The 16,311-nt window shown below is 43.6% G+C and overlaps 1 protein-coding gene across 2 annotated transcripts in view; it reads left to right on the plus strand.

The window, feature by feature from the left end:
- ELAVL1 (ELAV like RNA binding protein 1) overlaps nucleotides 1-16,311 on the plus strand; it is a 157,746-nt gene that overhangs the window by 69,314 nt on the left and 72,121 nt on the right. For both annotated transcript variants that reach the window (XM_074939645.1, XM_074939644.1), the window contains exon 3: nucleotides 11,095-11,198. In XM_074939645.1, the coding sequence (XP_074795746.1) occupies nucleotides 11,095-11,198 (104 nt within the window). The remainder of the gene's footprint in view (nucleotides 1-11,094; nucleotides 11,199-16,311) is intronic.

Consider the following 16,311-nt stretch of genomic DNA (forward strand, 5'->3'; position numbering starts at 1 on the left):
TATGAGGAGAAGCTAAGGGAACAGGGATTGTTTAGTCTGCAGAAGAGAAGAATGAGGGGGGATTTGATAGCTGCTTTCAGCTACCTGAAAGGGGGTTCCAAAGAGGATGGATCTAGACTGTTCTCAGTAGTAGCAGATGACAGAACGAGGAGTAATGGTCTCAAGTTGCAGTGAGGGAGGTTCAGGTTGGACATTAGGAAAAACTTTTTCACTAGGAGGGTGGTGAAACAGTGGAATGCATTACCTAGGGAGGTGGTGGAATCTCCTTCCTTAGATATTTTTAAGGTCAGGCTTGACAAAGCCCTGGCTGGGATGATTTAGTTGGGGATTGGTCCTGCTTTGAGCAGGGGGTTGGACTAGATGACCTCCTGAGGTCCCTTCCAACCCTGATAGTCTATGATTCTATGATCAGTAACCTCCTAATCTGTTTCTATTTATATTAGCAAATCAAAGCAAGTGAATGTATTTAAAGATATTCAGAAACAATTGTAAATGCTCAATCATTTGCAGGTGATTGTAGTTTCCAGAGTATCCAATTCTAACCAAATATTTAAGTATGTTACTTTGTGTATATTGTTGTATAGGTATGTACTTGATGAGTTAACCCTTCAGTTACAGCAACACATAATTTTAGAGCTGTCAAATTAATCGCAGTTAATGCAAGGGATTAATGTAAAACAAATTGACTAGATTAAAAAAAAGTCACTATTTAATCACTGCTTTGGGTATTATCAAGCAGCACCCGTCAACATGGAAGCATACGAATATTTAGCATATTTGGCATGTAAATACCTTGCAAGGCTGGCTACAATAGTGCCATGTGAACGCATGTTCTCGCTTCCAGGTGACGTAAATAAGAAGTGGGCAGCATTATCTCCCATGAATGTAAACAAACTTGTTTGTCTTAGTGATTAGCTGAACAAGAAGTAGGACTGCATGCACTTGTAGGCTCTAAAGTTGTAAACTTTTTTTTTGGAGTGCAGTTATGTACAAAATTCTACATTTGTAAGTTGCAATTTTCCGATAGAGATTGCACTCCAGTACTTGAATGATGTGAATTAAAAATACTATTTTGTTTACAAATATTTGTAGACTTAAAAAAAGATCAAAAATATTAAGTGAGCACTGTATACTTTGTATTCTGTTGTATTTGAAATCAGTATATTTGAAAATGTACAAAAACATCCAAAATATTTATAATAAATGTAAATCGGTACCCTATTATTATTTAACAGTGCAATTAAAATTGCATTTAATTGTGACTATTTTTAAATAATTTGACAGCCCTACTAATTTTCAAAAAAAATTTCCCTCTCCATTGAAAAAAGAAAAAAGAAAAGGAGTACTTGTGGCACCTTAGAGACTAACCAGTTTATTTGAGCATGAGCTTTCGTGAGCTACAGCTCACTTCATCGGATGCATAGCATATCGTGGAAACTGCAGAAGACATTATATACACACAGAGACCATGAAACAAAACTTCTTCCCACCCCACCGTCCTGCTGCTAACAGCTTATCTAAAGTGATCATCAAGTGATCATCAAGGAAGGCCATTTCCAGCACAAATCAAGGTTTTTCTCACTCTTCCCCCCCCCCCCCCCCCACACAGACACACATACAAACTCACTCTCCTGCTGGTAATAGCCCATCCCTCTTTGAAACCTCTCTTTATAATGCGCATGATAATCAAGGTGGGTCATTTCCAGCACTAATCCAGGTTTTCTCACCACCACCCCCCCCCCCACACACACACACCCCCCCTCCAAAAACCACACACACAAACTCACTCTCCTGCTGGCAATAGCTCATCTTACAATGTGCACAGCAATAATCCAAGTTTAACCAGAACGTCTTGGGGGGGGGGGGGGGGGGTTTGTAGGAAAAAAACAAGGGAGATAGGCTACCTTGCATAATGACTTAGCCACTCCCAGTCTCTATTCAAGCCCAAATTAATAGTATCCAATTTGCAAATGAATTCCAATTCAGCAGTTTCTCGCTGGAGTCTGGATTTGAAGTTTTTTTGCTTTAAGATAGCGACCCTCATGTCTGTGATTGCGTGACCAGAGAGATTGAAGTGTTCTCCGACTGGTTTATGAATGTTATAATTCTTAACATCTGATTTGTGTCCATTTATTCTTTTACGTAGAGACTGTCCAGTTTGACCAATGTACATGGCAGAGGGGCATTGCTGGCACATGATGGCATATATCACATTGGTGGATGTGCAGGTGAACGAGCCTCTGATAGTGTGGCTGATGTTGTTAGGCCCTGTGATGGTGTTCCCTGAATAGATATGTGGGCACAGTTGGCAACGGGCTTTGTTGCAAGGATAGGTTCCTGGGTTAGTGGTTCTGTTGTGTGGTATGTGGTTGTTGGTGAGTATTCGCTTCAGGTTGGGGGGCTGTCTGTAGGCAAGGACTGGCCTTTCTCCCAAGATTTGTGAGAGTGTTGGGTCATCCTTCAGGATAGGTTGTAGATCCTTAATAATGCGTTGGAGGGGTTTTAGTTGGGGGCTGAAGGTGACGGCTAGTGGCGTTCTGTTATTTTCTTTGTTAGGCCTGTCCTGTAGTAGGTGACTTCTGGGAACTCTTCTGGCTCTATCAATCTGTTTCTTCACTTCCGCAGGTGGGTATTGTAGTTGTAAGAATGCTTGATAGAGATCTTGTAGGTGTTTGTCTCTGTCTGAGGGGTTGGAGCAAATGCGGTTGTATCGCAGAGCTTGGCTGTAGACAATGGATCGTGTGGTGTGGTCAGGGTGAAAGCTGGAGGCATGTAGGTAGGAATAGCGGTCAGTAGGTTTCCGGTATAGGGTGGTGTTGATGTGACCATCGTTTATTAGCACTGTAGTGTCCAGGAAGTGGATCTCATGTGTGGACTGGACCAGGCTGAGGTTGATGGTGGGATGGAAATTGTTGAAATCATGGTGGAATTCCTCAAGGGCTTCTTTTCCATGGGTCCAGCCAGTTGTCCAGCGGCTACTAATATAAGATTCATTGTTCACTTTTTCATTTTTTACTCGGAAGCCCTAAAGAATCATTTTGGTAATATCTAGAGGGTTGCATACTTAAAGTTTATGTAGGTGGAGCTGTATACCCAGCTGGATCCTCAACCCCCTGAGGGCCAGCTCCTGCCCCAAGGTGAATGTCACAGCTGGGGGCAGACCTGGCTGGAGTGGAGGTGAGGGGCCCAGTGGGTGAATATGTGAGAGGCTTCCAGCAAGTGTGATTTTCACTTAAATTAAGCCCATAGAATGCCCATTTGGTGCTGCAGAGAGTTCTCGAGCCCAAATATCTCACCTTAACCCCTCAGGGCATTGACCTCACCCTTGTATCGAGAGCCTGAATAATCCTAACAATTAGATCAGTGGAAATCAGGCTTCTCTGACTTTTGACAAAATTGGTAAGATTCTGCACATTGATACCTGGAACGTTCCCTGACATTTTGGAATTGAGCCAGTGCAGTTTTCAAAAGTTATCACGTTACAAACAGCGAAATGCCATTGAGTTGAGCAAAGCAAGGCCTTACACTCAGCCAAATATGTAACCATATTGAAATATTTGGTTGTTATGAATTGCCTATAGTCTAATAATTGGATATGTTCACTAAGCGTATAATATATTTCTCACCTCTTTGACTGCAATTTCTTCAAAACCTGTTCCCACCCAACTTTAATAGGTTTTATAACCACTCTAGTCTTAAAGTATGTTAAAAACTTAAATTTTAATTTTATTATGCTACAAATCAAGATTGCTGATTCTTTCCCCAAGTCAAATCCCATTCCCTGGACTAACTTGTCTATCCACATCCTTTTCCCGCCACATATATGTGAACACTTCTTTACCAAGTTGACAGGAAAAACTGATATAAATTACATATTTTGTTTCCTGTTTGTCCAGAAGCTATTGTTTCTATCAAGTTAACTTTATTAAAGTTACCTGTATGAAACAGCTTTCTAGAAAAGCCTTGAACTCTAATGCCTAACCTGAGGGTACTGGGAGACTGGGCCAGTTAAAGATGATCTTGAGTTCTGGAGGAGTCTCTGAATGAAGCACTTCAGTGCTGCTGTTTCTAAATGCAGTAGAGACTGAAAAGGCAGTGTTTAGGCTTTTCACACCTGGCCAGAACCACCAAGGGATGAACAAATTCTTAAGTATCCTCCTCCCCGCCCCCAATGAAGCTAATGGTTTTGCACATGGTCATTTCTGGGGAGTTTGTTCATTGAAATTGATATTCAGAAATGTAGGAATTGCCATACTGGATCAGAATAAATGGTCTGTCTATTCTGTTTTTCTGTCTGACAGTGGCCAATACCATATGGTTCAAGAGAAGCAGTTAGAATCCCTATAATGGGCAATTATGGAATAATTTTGCTTGTGGGAACAGTGTCTTAAATACCTAAATATGATATGGTAATGCATATACTCAAGAAAGCATAAGTAACGTTGCATAGGTTAACTTAATTTTAGTATTTAACTTTTTAGAGAGCTTCACTATGCAACCCTGTTAATGTTCCTTGGTATGGAAACTTGTAGGTTTAAAAAAACTCTGAAACAACAAATATTTTATCTTGTACATCTGTCTGCTAGCAGTAGAATACAAGGTATCAGAATTCCTCGGCCCACATTCTTGATTCTGGTTAGAGCTGGAGACTGAGAGTTAGGTCTCCTGCATGCTGTGTTTTGTTAAAGCACTTTTTGAAAGTTATAGGTGAGTAATTCCCTTTTACATACAGCATACCAAAGCGCACAGATTTGGCATATTTATTCAGAGAGTGTCTGCGTCTCCTTAGTCCCGTCATCCTAGAGACCTGCTTTCTATTCCTGGCTCTGTCGGAAGTGACCTTGTGCAACTGCTTTGGCCCTCAGGTATTCTTTCTTGATCAATTGTTTGGGACACAAGTACGGTTCCTTACCAAGGTAGGGGGCTGAGACCTTGCCCAGTGCTAAGGGTTACAAAATGCAGTGAACTATTAATACCAGTTGATGGGTGAAGTAAAGAGTATATAGCTTCTAGTTGCTGGCTTTCAGCTAGATCATAATGGTCCCTTCTGACCTTAATATCTATGGTTCTGGTTCTACCAGGGTGTGTTGGCAAGTGTGGGCAGCATTTATTTTTGCCTGTGTCCTACATGAAGCTGTAGTGGTTGAAACAATGAGTAGGCATTGGGCAGACTCTTCTGCGCAAATTGTGTTGGGTTTTTTTTCTATTGCTTATGGTTTGGTCAAATAGAACAAATTTTACATTTTCTTCCTCTGCACCTATTGTAAGTCCTATTTGTATAACCTGTTTAATTATAATTAATTATAACCCCCAAATATTGCCTTTAGTGTCATATTTCTTAAGGTTCACTTGAGGCAAGAAGAGCAGATAACAGGGAGGAGGAGCTGAGAGTCCTGCCCCTTAGTACTCCTGCTGGTTAGATGCTTGTCAGCAGAACTTGTAACCACTAGGGGTATGTCTACACTGTAATAAAAAACCCACGGCACTAAGTCTCTGAGCCTGGGTCAGAGGACTTGCGCTTGTGGAGCTAAAAAATGCAGCCTAGATGTCTGGGCCCTGAGACCCTCCCCCATCACAGGGTCTCGGAGCTCAGACTCCAGCCCAAGCCCAGACGTCTGCACTGCAATTTATGGCCCCACAGCCTGAGTCATCTGACCTGGGCCAGTCGCGGCCATGCCCCCAGTCTCTTATTGCAGTGTGGATGTACCCCGTGAGGCCCATGGTGAAGAGCGAATGGTAGCTACAAATCCATCACTGTTGAGCTCTCTCTGGTTAGGGACTCATGACTAATGTAGCACACACATTAACATTTGCAAAAAGAAAAGGAGTACTTGTGGCACCCTAGAGACTAACAAATTTATTTGAGCATAAGCATCCGATGAAGTGAGCTGTAGCTCACGAAAGCTTATGCTCAGATAAATTTGTTAGTCTCTAGGGTGCCACAAGTACTCCTTTTCTTTTTGTGGATACAGATTAACACGGCTGTTACTCTGAAACTTGACATTAACATGTTGTTAATTTAAAGGAAGCATCACTACCAGACTTCTGTATCACCTGTTCCCAAACTAGCCCGTGAACTATTGGGCAAATGCTCTGGCAAGAACTGGTTAGTCACAAGTCCTACTGTCTCTTTACTTCTAGGCTGCTCATTGAAGAGAGAAGCCAGGAGACATTAAAAAGCAAATGGAGAGGAGGAGGGCAGAGAAGGATCTGAGCTAGATGCCTCTATTAGGGACCTCTGCTACATAAGAGGAAAAACTAACACAAGCCCCATTCCCCTGTTGGAGCCACCTGTGGGACTGGAGTTTCTACCAGCAGCAGGAGAGAAATATAAAAGGGAGAAGGAATGTAGTAACTCAAGCAGTGCATCCAAGGAAGAGCAGGGGGTGAAGAGGGGGAGGAGAGAAACAGGTACCTAGACAGCATACCTAGGGTAGAAGGGAATGAAGTTGTATGTCGCAAAAGGAAAGACACTTTATGAAAGAGTTTGTTATGAATACAACAACAAAAAAGATATTCTGTGTGTTGTCTGTGAGTGTAATACTTTATCTAAAATTGTAACTTATGCATGCTCTGCTTGGCTAATGATTCAGCTGAAGAAAGGGCATATTTGCTTTTGCTTTTTATTTAATTTTAATGTATTTGGATTTAATTATACACACAAGATGGTCTATCCAGAGTCTTGTTATCCTTTCCATCAACTACAAATAGACTATGAAAACCATTACAAAATCAATACAGTAGTGTATTCTCCGTTCTAGTCATTCTCCCCTCCCCCATATCATACATACTATCACCAACCTGCAGACATATTATAAATTAAATAAATTGTCCCCCATCCCTCTCCTTGCCCCTAAATAAACACTTTCCCTAATCACTTCAGCTCTCCCCAAATGCCTGCTCAAAGTATACTTTCCAGCATGCCCTAAAGGTCAGTTAAGTTGGGCTGTTTAGAACTAGGAGATGGTTTCTGACATTGTAATTCGCTCCCCTCAAAGCGGGTGGTCCGTGAACAGCTCCCTTTTCTGTACCCAGGGAGCTCTAGTTCATATGCCTCTGCTGATCACAACTACTGCAGGATTGCACAAGGAAAGAAGTGTGTTTTATGTTGGATGATCCCAACCCATTTATGGCATTAAAACTCAAAATCAGCAACTGGGAGCCAAGGGATAGGTCCTGGAGCACTGTCATCATGTACATGCAGCAAGATATTCCATTTAACAAACGAGTTGCAACATTCTGCACTAGCTTTAGCTTGTGAATGATTTAAGATGTAACCTATGTATATAGCACATTGCAGAAGTCCAATCTAAAGGTGACAAAGGCATAGATTATAGTGGCAAAGACTTCATCTGAGACATTGCCAGTGGTAGGAAAAGGGTGTCTTGGTCACTGCTCTTGTTTGAGCATCTAGCAGCAGTTGGAAATTTTAACCAGACCCTTAATTTTTTAATTTTACTACCAGTTATGTCCAGACACCTTCAGAGGATCTGACATAAGCCACCCCTTCCAATTGCCTCCCTTAACTCACTATAATCATTCCATTTTTATCTGTAATAGGTCTCATCCAGCTCATTCTCATCCATAGCCAATCTTGTCCAGAGCTAGGGAAGATGCTCAACTTCACACTCTGAGCTGTAGGAAATGGCAAAAAATCTATCATCAATATATTGAAATATTTAGGGCCATATTACTTTGCCACTCATTTAGCATGCTCATTGATTGACATCATAGAACTTTGCGGTACTTCACATGAAAGAGCCCTCAGGATCTTGCCACAAAAAGTAACACAGCCATTAAAGAGCAGCCCTGTTGACTTGCCATAACACTTCATGATCTGTGGTACTGAAGGCAGAGTTGATAACAAGGATTACGGATTTTTATCCTTTGCCCAGAGAAGATTGCTAACCAACACCAGAAGTCCAATCTCTGTACCTAGGTTGGAACCCTGATCAGCAAGGTGCAGGGAGCTCCAGATACTGAGAAATTAGTTTTACTGTAACCTTTTCCATAATCTCTGCTAAAGGTAAGAGATTAGGTACTAGTTGATAGTCTGCTTTGAGGTGGGTTTCTGGACAGAAGCTGAAAACATGCTTCCTATAGAGCATTAAACACTCTGCTCTTCAAAGGAGGTGTTAGCATGCTCCAGTTGTGAAGGATCCAGTTGTGTGCCTTTCCTATCTCTCCGGTGGTCTGTACCGGTCAGGAAGGACCGAGACCCAAATAACAGGTTGTGGCATGAAGTTCTACCAGTGCATGATACAGACCAAAACTCAACCAGAGAGAGAACCTAGTATTTATCTCTTCCCAGACCCTGTCTCAGATATGGAGACTTCAGTCTGCCTCTGACTTTTATCTGTAAAGTAACCAGACGTTACCTCCAAATTAGAGAGAGTCTCATCAGCAATCAGATGAAGTCAGTCTGCATTAACCAGTCTATCTGCAATCAGACTGAATCCATTGATCAGGACTTTGCACATGCTATAGTGGAAGTCAAGAGGTATTTTTTTGTCATCTGTATAGCCACACCATATAAATTTAAAAACATCTGTCCTCTTGTCTGCTTTGTCTGTCACAGGTCCACTGTAAATCTTTGTATCCTCCAGTGCTGTAGTTGTATATTACATTTAGCCCCATATCATACATAGTTACTCCCAGCACTCCTCATAATCACTGAATCATTATAGCCCTCGAGATTCCTTCTGTTCTTTGATATTGCTGTTAGTTCATCTCATGCATCCTTGTGTGGATGTACTGGTACTTTTGAGAGGATTGATGATTAGAGTCCACTGCTATTATCCATAGATTGTCCAGAGCAGGTACTAGAAAGATGGCATTCTTTTGGTGTATTCAACTTTGAAACAATACTAGAGGGTTTAATTTTCCTATAATACATGGGTCCTGGAGGGGATCTCACCTTGGGACAGTACAGAGCTCCCTCTTTGCCTGGTGATGGCTACTTTGGAACCAGCCCACATGCCAAAAATGACGGATTCGGAAGAAGGTCCTCTGGGGCAACTTTCTTAGCCATGTCTTCTCCCCAGTGACCTCAAACCAAACTGTTTCCACCAAAGCAGAGCTTCAAGACTGTCAGATAAAATAACACAGTCTCTTCCTAGTTGTCCTTAATTACAGCCCACAGCTCTGACTGTGAAACAGGGAGAGGGAGTCTGAGAAGGGAATGGGGGAGTTTTTGTTGAGGGAGAGTCAGTGTATTTAGGTCAAATTATTTGAGAAAATTTAAAATTTGTTTGTAGCGAGGAGACGACTTACCAGCGTGGTGCTTCCTGCTGGTCGTCTTGGGGATTAGCTCTTGTCCAGCCCAGAGCGCCCTCTGCAGGCTGGTGTCTCGCCTGCCTCAGGCCCCGTGTCCCTCCTGGATTCCGGTGCCCCTTTACCTGAGGGTTCTGCCCCAGCAGTACCCCCACTCTCTGGGTCTCCCATCCCAGGGGAACCCCCAACCCTCTAAACTCGCCTTGCCTCAGTGGCTACTGCCAGTCATCATCTAGCTCCCGCTCACTGGTGCAGACAGCAGTCTGTAATAGCCACTCATCATTGGCAAGGGGTTAGGACCAGCTGCCTCTGCCTATTCCCAGGCTGCACCTCTGAGGCCCCAGTACCTCTTCGTAGGCCTTCAACAAGGCCTGCAGCCTGGGGTGTTACCAGGCTGGAGCTCCCTAGCTCCTCTTGCCCTGCCCCAATACTGCTCTGCTTCAGGTACCTTCCTCTCAGGCAGCTAGCCCATCCCACTCCAGGGCTAGAGTGAGACTCCTCCAGCTTCTTGCCCACAGCCCTCTTATCAGGACCAGCTGGGCCCTAATTGAGCAGGCCACAGCTGTGGCTGCTTCCCCAATCAGGTTAGCTTGGCTGCTTTTAACCCCTGTTCTCCAGTAGTGGGGCAGATGCCCCACTACAGTGTTATATATCTGGTGGCAGTCCCTAACCACAAGTACATTGCACCCTAAAGTGGGCTTGGTACTTGGTACTTCAGCTGGGAGCTGGCATTTGGGGAAATTGGAGAAAGAATGTTTGTCTGAGAATTCATTTCTTCAGAAAGAAAAGGAGGACTTGTGGCACCTTAGAGACTAGCAGATTTATTTGAGCATAAACTTTCGTGAGCTACAGCTCACTTCATCGGATGCATTCAGTGGCAAGTACTCCTTTTCTTTTTGCGAATACAGACTAACACAGCTGCTAGTCTGAAACATTTCTTCAGAGTAACTGTCTGAGATGATTTAAAGATTGAATTTTTATTCTCAAACACTTAAGAGGGAGTGAAGAATAATTTAAGAAAAGGATGGACATGAACATCCAGTAATACACCTGCAGAGAAGTACGGCTGTTTTTGTTTTAAGAGACAGGGCATGAACCAACTTGGACCTAAGGTTTTCTCCACCCTTACATACAGAGCATGACAAATTTAACGAAATAATAAGAGTGGTGTGAAAGATAGCCCTCTTTCTCTACTCTTGCCTCCAGGAATGGAGGATTGAGTTGCTGCAGCAGCAGGGAAATGGATAATCTTGTGACTTTTCTGGTGCACGGTCATTTGCCAAACGTTCTCACTTGCTACTTTTTTTTTTTTTTTAAACTTTGTATATTTATAAACTTAGTTTAGCACTTGGTTCATTTGTTTTTGCATGAAGTTTAACTGTTCTCTCACAGATTTTGAAGCACCCTGTTGAAGGGTAGAGGGGAGAAGATAAGAAGTGAAATCAGAAAATGTTGCATGTCAGGATCTGTTCCAGGTGACAAAATAGTTGCTGATTATGATTGCAGATGAAACAGGGTACCTGAGTCATTGTTTCAGACTTGAATGTATTGTTGAGGCTCTCCATTTGCCATCTGAGATGCACTAGCCTCAAGGACACACATGTCTGAAGTGACAAATGGGTGAGCATTACATCAGACACCCCACATGATATGTGACAGGCCTGAGTAACTTAACCTGGAGTTGTTGGAAAAGCTCGTAAGTTTTTGTATGATTTAAGTGAAGTTTTGTCATCTATAGACCAAATACTTTTTTACTTTTATTTCACCAGTGACACCTTTTTATTTATCAGGATTAATGTAAAAAAATGTTCTTTCATGCAGGACACAGCTTAGGCTATGGCTTTGTGAACTATGTGAGTGCTAAAGATGCTGAAAGAGCAATAAACACACTGAATGGCCTGAGACTTCAGTCAAAAACAATCAAGGTAACGAGCATGCATTTTAAAGCTTAATATTGTAAAAGTGTAACTTATACATAAAGAACAATTAACTGGAACTCTGTCTTCTAAAACTTTAATGCATTCTCCTAGTAAGTTGTCTCCCCAATTCCTTTTCGACTTCTATATGCCTTGCAAGATTAAAAGCTCAAGAATGGATGTTGGTTTAGCATCTTGCATAACTTAAAGCAGTGCTTCTTTTGATGTAAGAAAATGTTTGAAAAGCTTAGCTGGTGAGATAAATTATTTTGAAAACTTCTAATTAGCATTTTGTTGTTTCATTACTGTCTTAAAACTGCTTTGAGGGCTTTTGGACTGATTTTCATAAATGCTGGACGCCCAGCAGCTGCCCCTGAATTAAGTGTGGATTGCCAAGTATTCAGCACTTTTTTCTCGGAGTTCCCAAAGTATCTGTCTCTTTGATGATAGCACTCTAAAGCACAATAGCCACCCCAAGTAGGCAGCTCAAATCATGCCCATTTGTTTTGCAAATCTATTTGTCAATTATATTGGTAACTTACATTGGAAGAAGTTCTTATAAGTCTGAGATGTTTTAGATTCCATGCTCAGATAAATATTTGTTTTGTCATTTGCTTTTCTTGAGTGAATGCTGTGCATCAGAGAGCATCAGAAACTGGGAACAGGGTGTTTATAGGGGAACCGTGCAGTGGAATGAGCTGTCAAACACCTCAGCTTTTGTAATAGCTTTATTTTCAAAGATTCTCTCTCTTTCTCTCTCTCTCTCTCTCCATTTTTAGAGCACCCATCACTATAGTATCTAGGTGCCACTTTACATACCCCTGGTGTACATAATTACTGGCAGGTCATGGGTTCTATCTCAATGCCATATGGTGACGACTGTGGTGTCTGTGCACAGTAGGTAAGATTATTCCAGATTGTTGCCTGGCTTTTGGATTGAACTCATGTGAATCTCAGGTACTCAATGAGCTCTGCCTTAAAACAAAGGAAAGACATGCACAATGTATATATACCATTGTCCTGAAAAGGATAGACTCTCAGATCAGCTGAAATATTTGCTTGTAACTTTCTTTTTCTGTACTAGAAGGCTTGAAGAAGGATAAAAGGTGTATTTTTGTTGGTTAACTGTCCCTAACTCAGGTACTAAAAGCCTGTATTGATGTCATGAGTTCTTCAATTGGTATGTTCTGTGCTTGAATATAGTTACTGGTTCTTAGTAGGCACTGAAATTATTACAAAATAACAGATATGATACACGAAGCAAAGCTCACATCGGGGCTGCTCAGTGTATTTATGTCAGTTGGCAGGATCAATGCTGGGCCTGTAGTTGGCTCATCAGAGTAATGATGCCACTTAGGGGCACGTCTACACTGGCAAAGTTACAGCGCCGGCAGTTACAGCGCCGCTCAGAGAGTGCTCACACTGTCAGCTGCCTGCGCAGTAGCATGTTCACACTTGCGTCAGTATTTGGAGCGGTGCACTCTGGGCAGCTATCCCACAGAGCACCTCTTTCTTTTCTGCTACTAAGACTTGTGGGAAGGTAGAGGGGGTTGTGGGGCATCCTGGGTCCCGTACCAGTGACCTGTGATGCATTGCTTCGCATCCCAGCAATCCCTGTGCTTCCGTCCACATTCGACACTATCTTTCAATGTTTTGTGTACTGCACGCCCTGCCTATTTGGGCTGCAGGAATGGATCCCGCACTGCTGAGCAGTATGCTGCTTGCTCTGACCAGCACATCATGAGTGGCAGGAGAGTTATTCCTTAAACTACAAAGGCAAGAGGAGTGCGACATTGATTTCACCACGCATAATAGCTATGGCATGAGATTGCTTGTGGTATTCGCGGAGGTGCTGACCACAGTGGAATGCCGTTTTTATGCTTGGGAAACCAGCACTGAATGGTAGGATCACATCATCATGCACATCTGGGGTGATGAGCAGTGGCTGGAGAACTTTCGGATGAGGAAAGCCACATTCATGGGACTGTGTGATGAGCTCGCCCCAGCCCTGCAGCACAAGGACACAACAATGAGAGCTTCCCTCCCATTGGAGAAGTGCGTGGCAATCACACTGTGGCAGCTGACTACTCCAGACTGCTACTGATTGGTCGCTAATCAGTTCGGAGTGGGAAAGTCTACCATTGGACTCATGTTGACTGAAGTGTGCAGGGCCATTAATCGCATCCTGCTCTGAAAGATGGTGACTCTGGATAACGTGCATGACATTGTGGATGGCTTTGCGCAAATGGACTTCCCTAACTGCGGAGGGGCGATAGATGGCACGCATATTCCAATTCTGGCACCAGACTGCCCAGCCACCGAGTACTTTAATCGCAAGGGGTATTTCTCAATGGTTCTCCAGGCGCTTTTGTGGATCACGCACGCATCTTTTGGAACACTGGCCTGTTCAGGAAGCTGCAAGCAGGGACTTTCTTCCCAGACCAGACAATCACTGTAGGGGAGGTCAAAATGCCCATTGTGATCCTTGGAGACCCCACCCACCCTTAATGCTGTGGCTTATGAAGCCATACATGGGGCAACTTGACAGCAGCAAGGAGCGGTTCAACAACAGGCTGAGCAAGTGCAGAATGACTGTGGAGTGTGCTTTTGGCCATTTAAAAGCCCGCTGGCGCTGCCTCTATGGGAAGCTGTACCTGACCAATGACAATATTCCTATGCTTATAGCCGTGTGCCGTACGCTTCTGTCAAGGCTGATTCCCCATTCTAGCACTTCGAGCGCAGAAGGTAGGGGCCCGCAAGGGTTCTAAAAATTAATACCTGTCACCCCATGCTTGTATTAAACTCCCAAGGTTACAGCTTTGCTCTGTAAACACTGTGCTCAGTAAACACTGCCACCACCCAAGTGAAAAACTGCCTCTTGCAAATCCTGGAAAAACTCACTTGAAGTTTTCCCTAAGGCCCCTTGGCTTTTCCATCCCTCCCTTGGGAAAGCTGAGAGAGAAAACAAACAAAAGGGAAATCCAGCTGTTGCCACCAGCTAATTGGTTTTGTGTCTTAAAAGGTAAGGTCTGTGCATATGTTTTTCAATCAGGTTTTTTAAGAGAGGTAAATTTTATTAAAAAAGAAGAAAGGAAACACATCTGGAAAATCAGACTATTGCTTGATTTTTATAAAGCAACTGGAAAGGGGTTAAACACCAGGAATGGCTCCCTGGGGGCCAGCTTAACGTTACAAAAGAAAACAAAAATATCTGAGCTTAGCACAGAGGAAATCCACAACCCAAAATAGAGAAATAAACCTGATCGCATCTATCTAAACATTCCCTGTCCCAATGAATCCTTGTAGGTATGGAAGATTTTTCATACATGGTTCAAACTTTACACAGCATTCCTGCTGTCCCTGTCTCTTCAGCCAAGAGAGAACAACCAGAGAGACAAAGGGAAAGCTTTTTTCCCATTTTTAAAAAGTTCTAGCCTTCCCATTGGCTCTTTTGGTCAAGTGCCCACTCCCTTTCCTTTACTTGGGGGACTTTGTTAACCCTTTACAGGTAAAGCAAGCAGAGAACAGCCACCAAGAGGAACTCAATAGCTAACTGGTTGGCTGGGTGTTCATAAAAGGGAGCTCCTCCCCCTCCCCCCCACCGCTTAATTTATCACAGCTCCAGAATATTTGTGAAGGGAACGGTGAAAACTTCACTGAGGGTTGTACCACAGAGGCTCAGCACCTGGAAGCTGAGATTGAACAACCAGAGACTAGGGCTATTAGAGAGGCACAGTGCAGGGCCATAAGGATCAGGGATGTCTTGAGGCAGCAATTTGAAGCTGAAAGCCACTAATGTTTGTTGCTATGCTCAAGATTGCAGTGCTTGTAATGCTTTTAATGCTAGGAGGTGACTAATGCACATGATGCAATAAGGGGGTTTAACATAATTGTATGTTGCTTTGCAGTGCTCTTTTTGCTTTCAGTTAATAGAATAAAGATTGCTTTAAAACCATCACAATTATTTTATTAAAAGAAGAGTCAAACAAACAAAAATTAGGAGTGAGGGGGATGGGGGAAGGGAAGGTCCCAGGGGGAGGAGGCATCCCGGGACAGCTAAAGATTTGTGTATGTCCAGGGATCATATCCAGCCTTCTCCTTTGGAGTACAATGAAGTAGGTGCTATACTTCAGCAGGGCCAAAGTGCAGAGGGATGGGTGTTTGAGTGCTGTGCGTAGTGGGAGTCCACAGTGCTGGACTGTGAGGGGAAGGAGTGGAATGCTGCGGGTATAGACTTGAGCGAGGAGGTTGATAAGAGTGTGTTGGCGATGTCTGGGGAGTGCATGGGAAAGCGATTTGCGACAGCAGCTGCAGGGGAGGGCGGGCGCGTGCAGAGTTGCTCGGTTTGCAGAGCTAGTATTGCCTGGAGCATGTCTGCTTGGTGCTCCATAATGTTTCAGAGCCGCTCCGTGGCTTCATTCTGGCGTGCTGTGTTCTCCTTTTGGTCCCTCTTCTTGCTCTCTCACCACTCCTTCAATTCCTGTTTCTTAGCGGTGGAGTGCATCATAACATCACGCAGAAAATCTTCCTTAGTTCTTCTTGGCTGCTTTCTAATTCTGTGCAGCCGTTCAGCCGCCAATAACAAAGAGGGAGGCTAGGCTCCCAAGGTCATCTTCGTGAACTTTAAACGGAACATTTTACAGAAACAGTATTGTTTTCAACACAGACAACACTAATTCAGTGATTTAAAACACAGCCAGTACACTCACACACCTGTCACTAACTGGCTGACCCAAGGCAAGCACACACAAGCCAAGCCACAAGACTCCCAGAATGGTGAGTAGCCGCAGGGGCAGGGTAAATCACTCTTCCTGGACCCTGCTGTATTCTGGGCATATGGCTCTTGGAGAGCCAGCACTGTAGGGGGGGGCCTGATAATCATTCCTGTCCCCACACTTTCCACAGGATGTGATCATTATGGAAGATATCTCGCTGCTGAGGGTGAGCAGGGAATCAAGGGAGGGTCTTCTCCAAGCCTGCGGCTTCCTCCCTGGCGCCTATGCAGCTAGCCTGTGTGCAGCAGTGGTCCCCACTCCCCCCCCCCCCCCGTGACGGCACAGAGCGTGGGAAAGTGACCATTAATGGGGCAAGAAACAAAGCAGCTTTGCCGAAGAACCTGTGG

This window comes from Natator depressus, chromosome 25 (genome assembly GCF_965152275.1).
Source record: "Natator depressus isolate rNatDep1 chromosome 25, rNatDep2.hap1, whole genome shotgun sequence".
Classification (NCBI taxonomy): Eukaryota; Metazoa; Chordata; order Testudines; family Cheloniidae; genus Natator; species Natator depressus.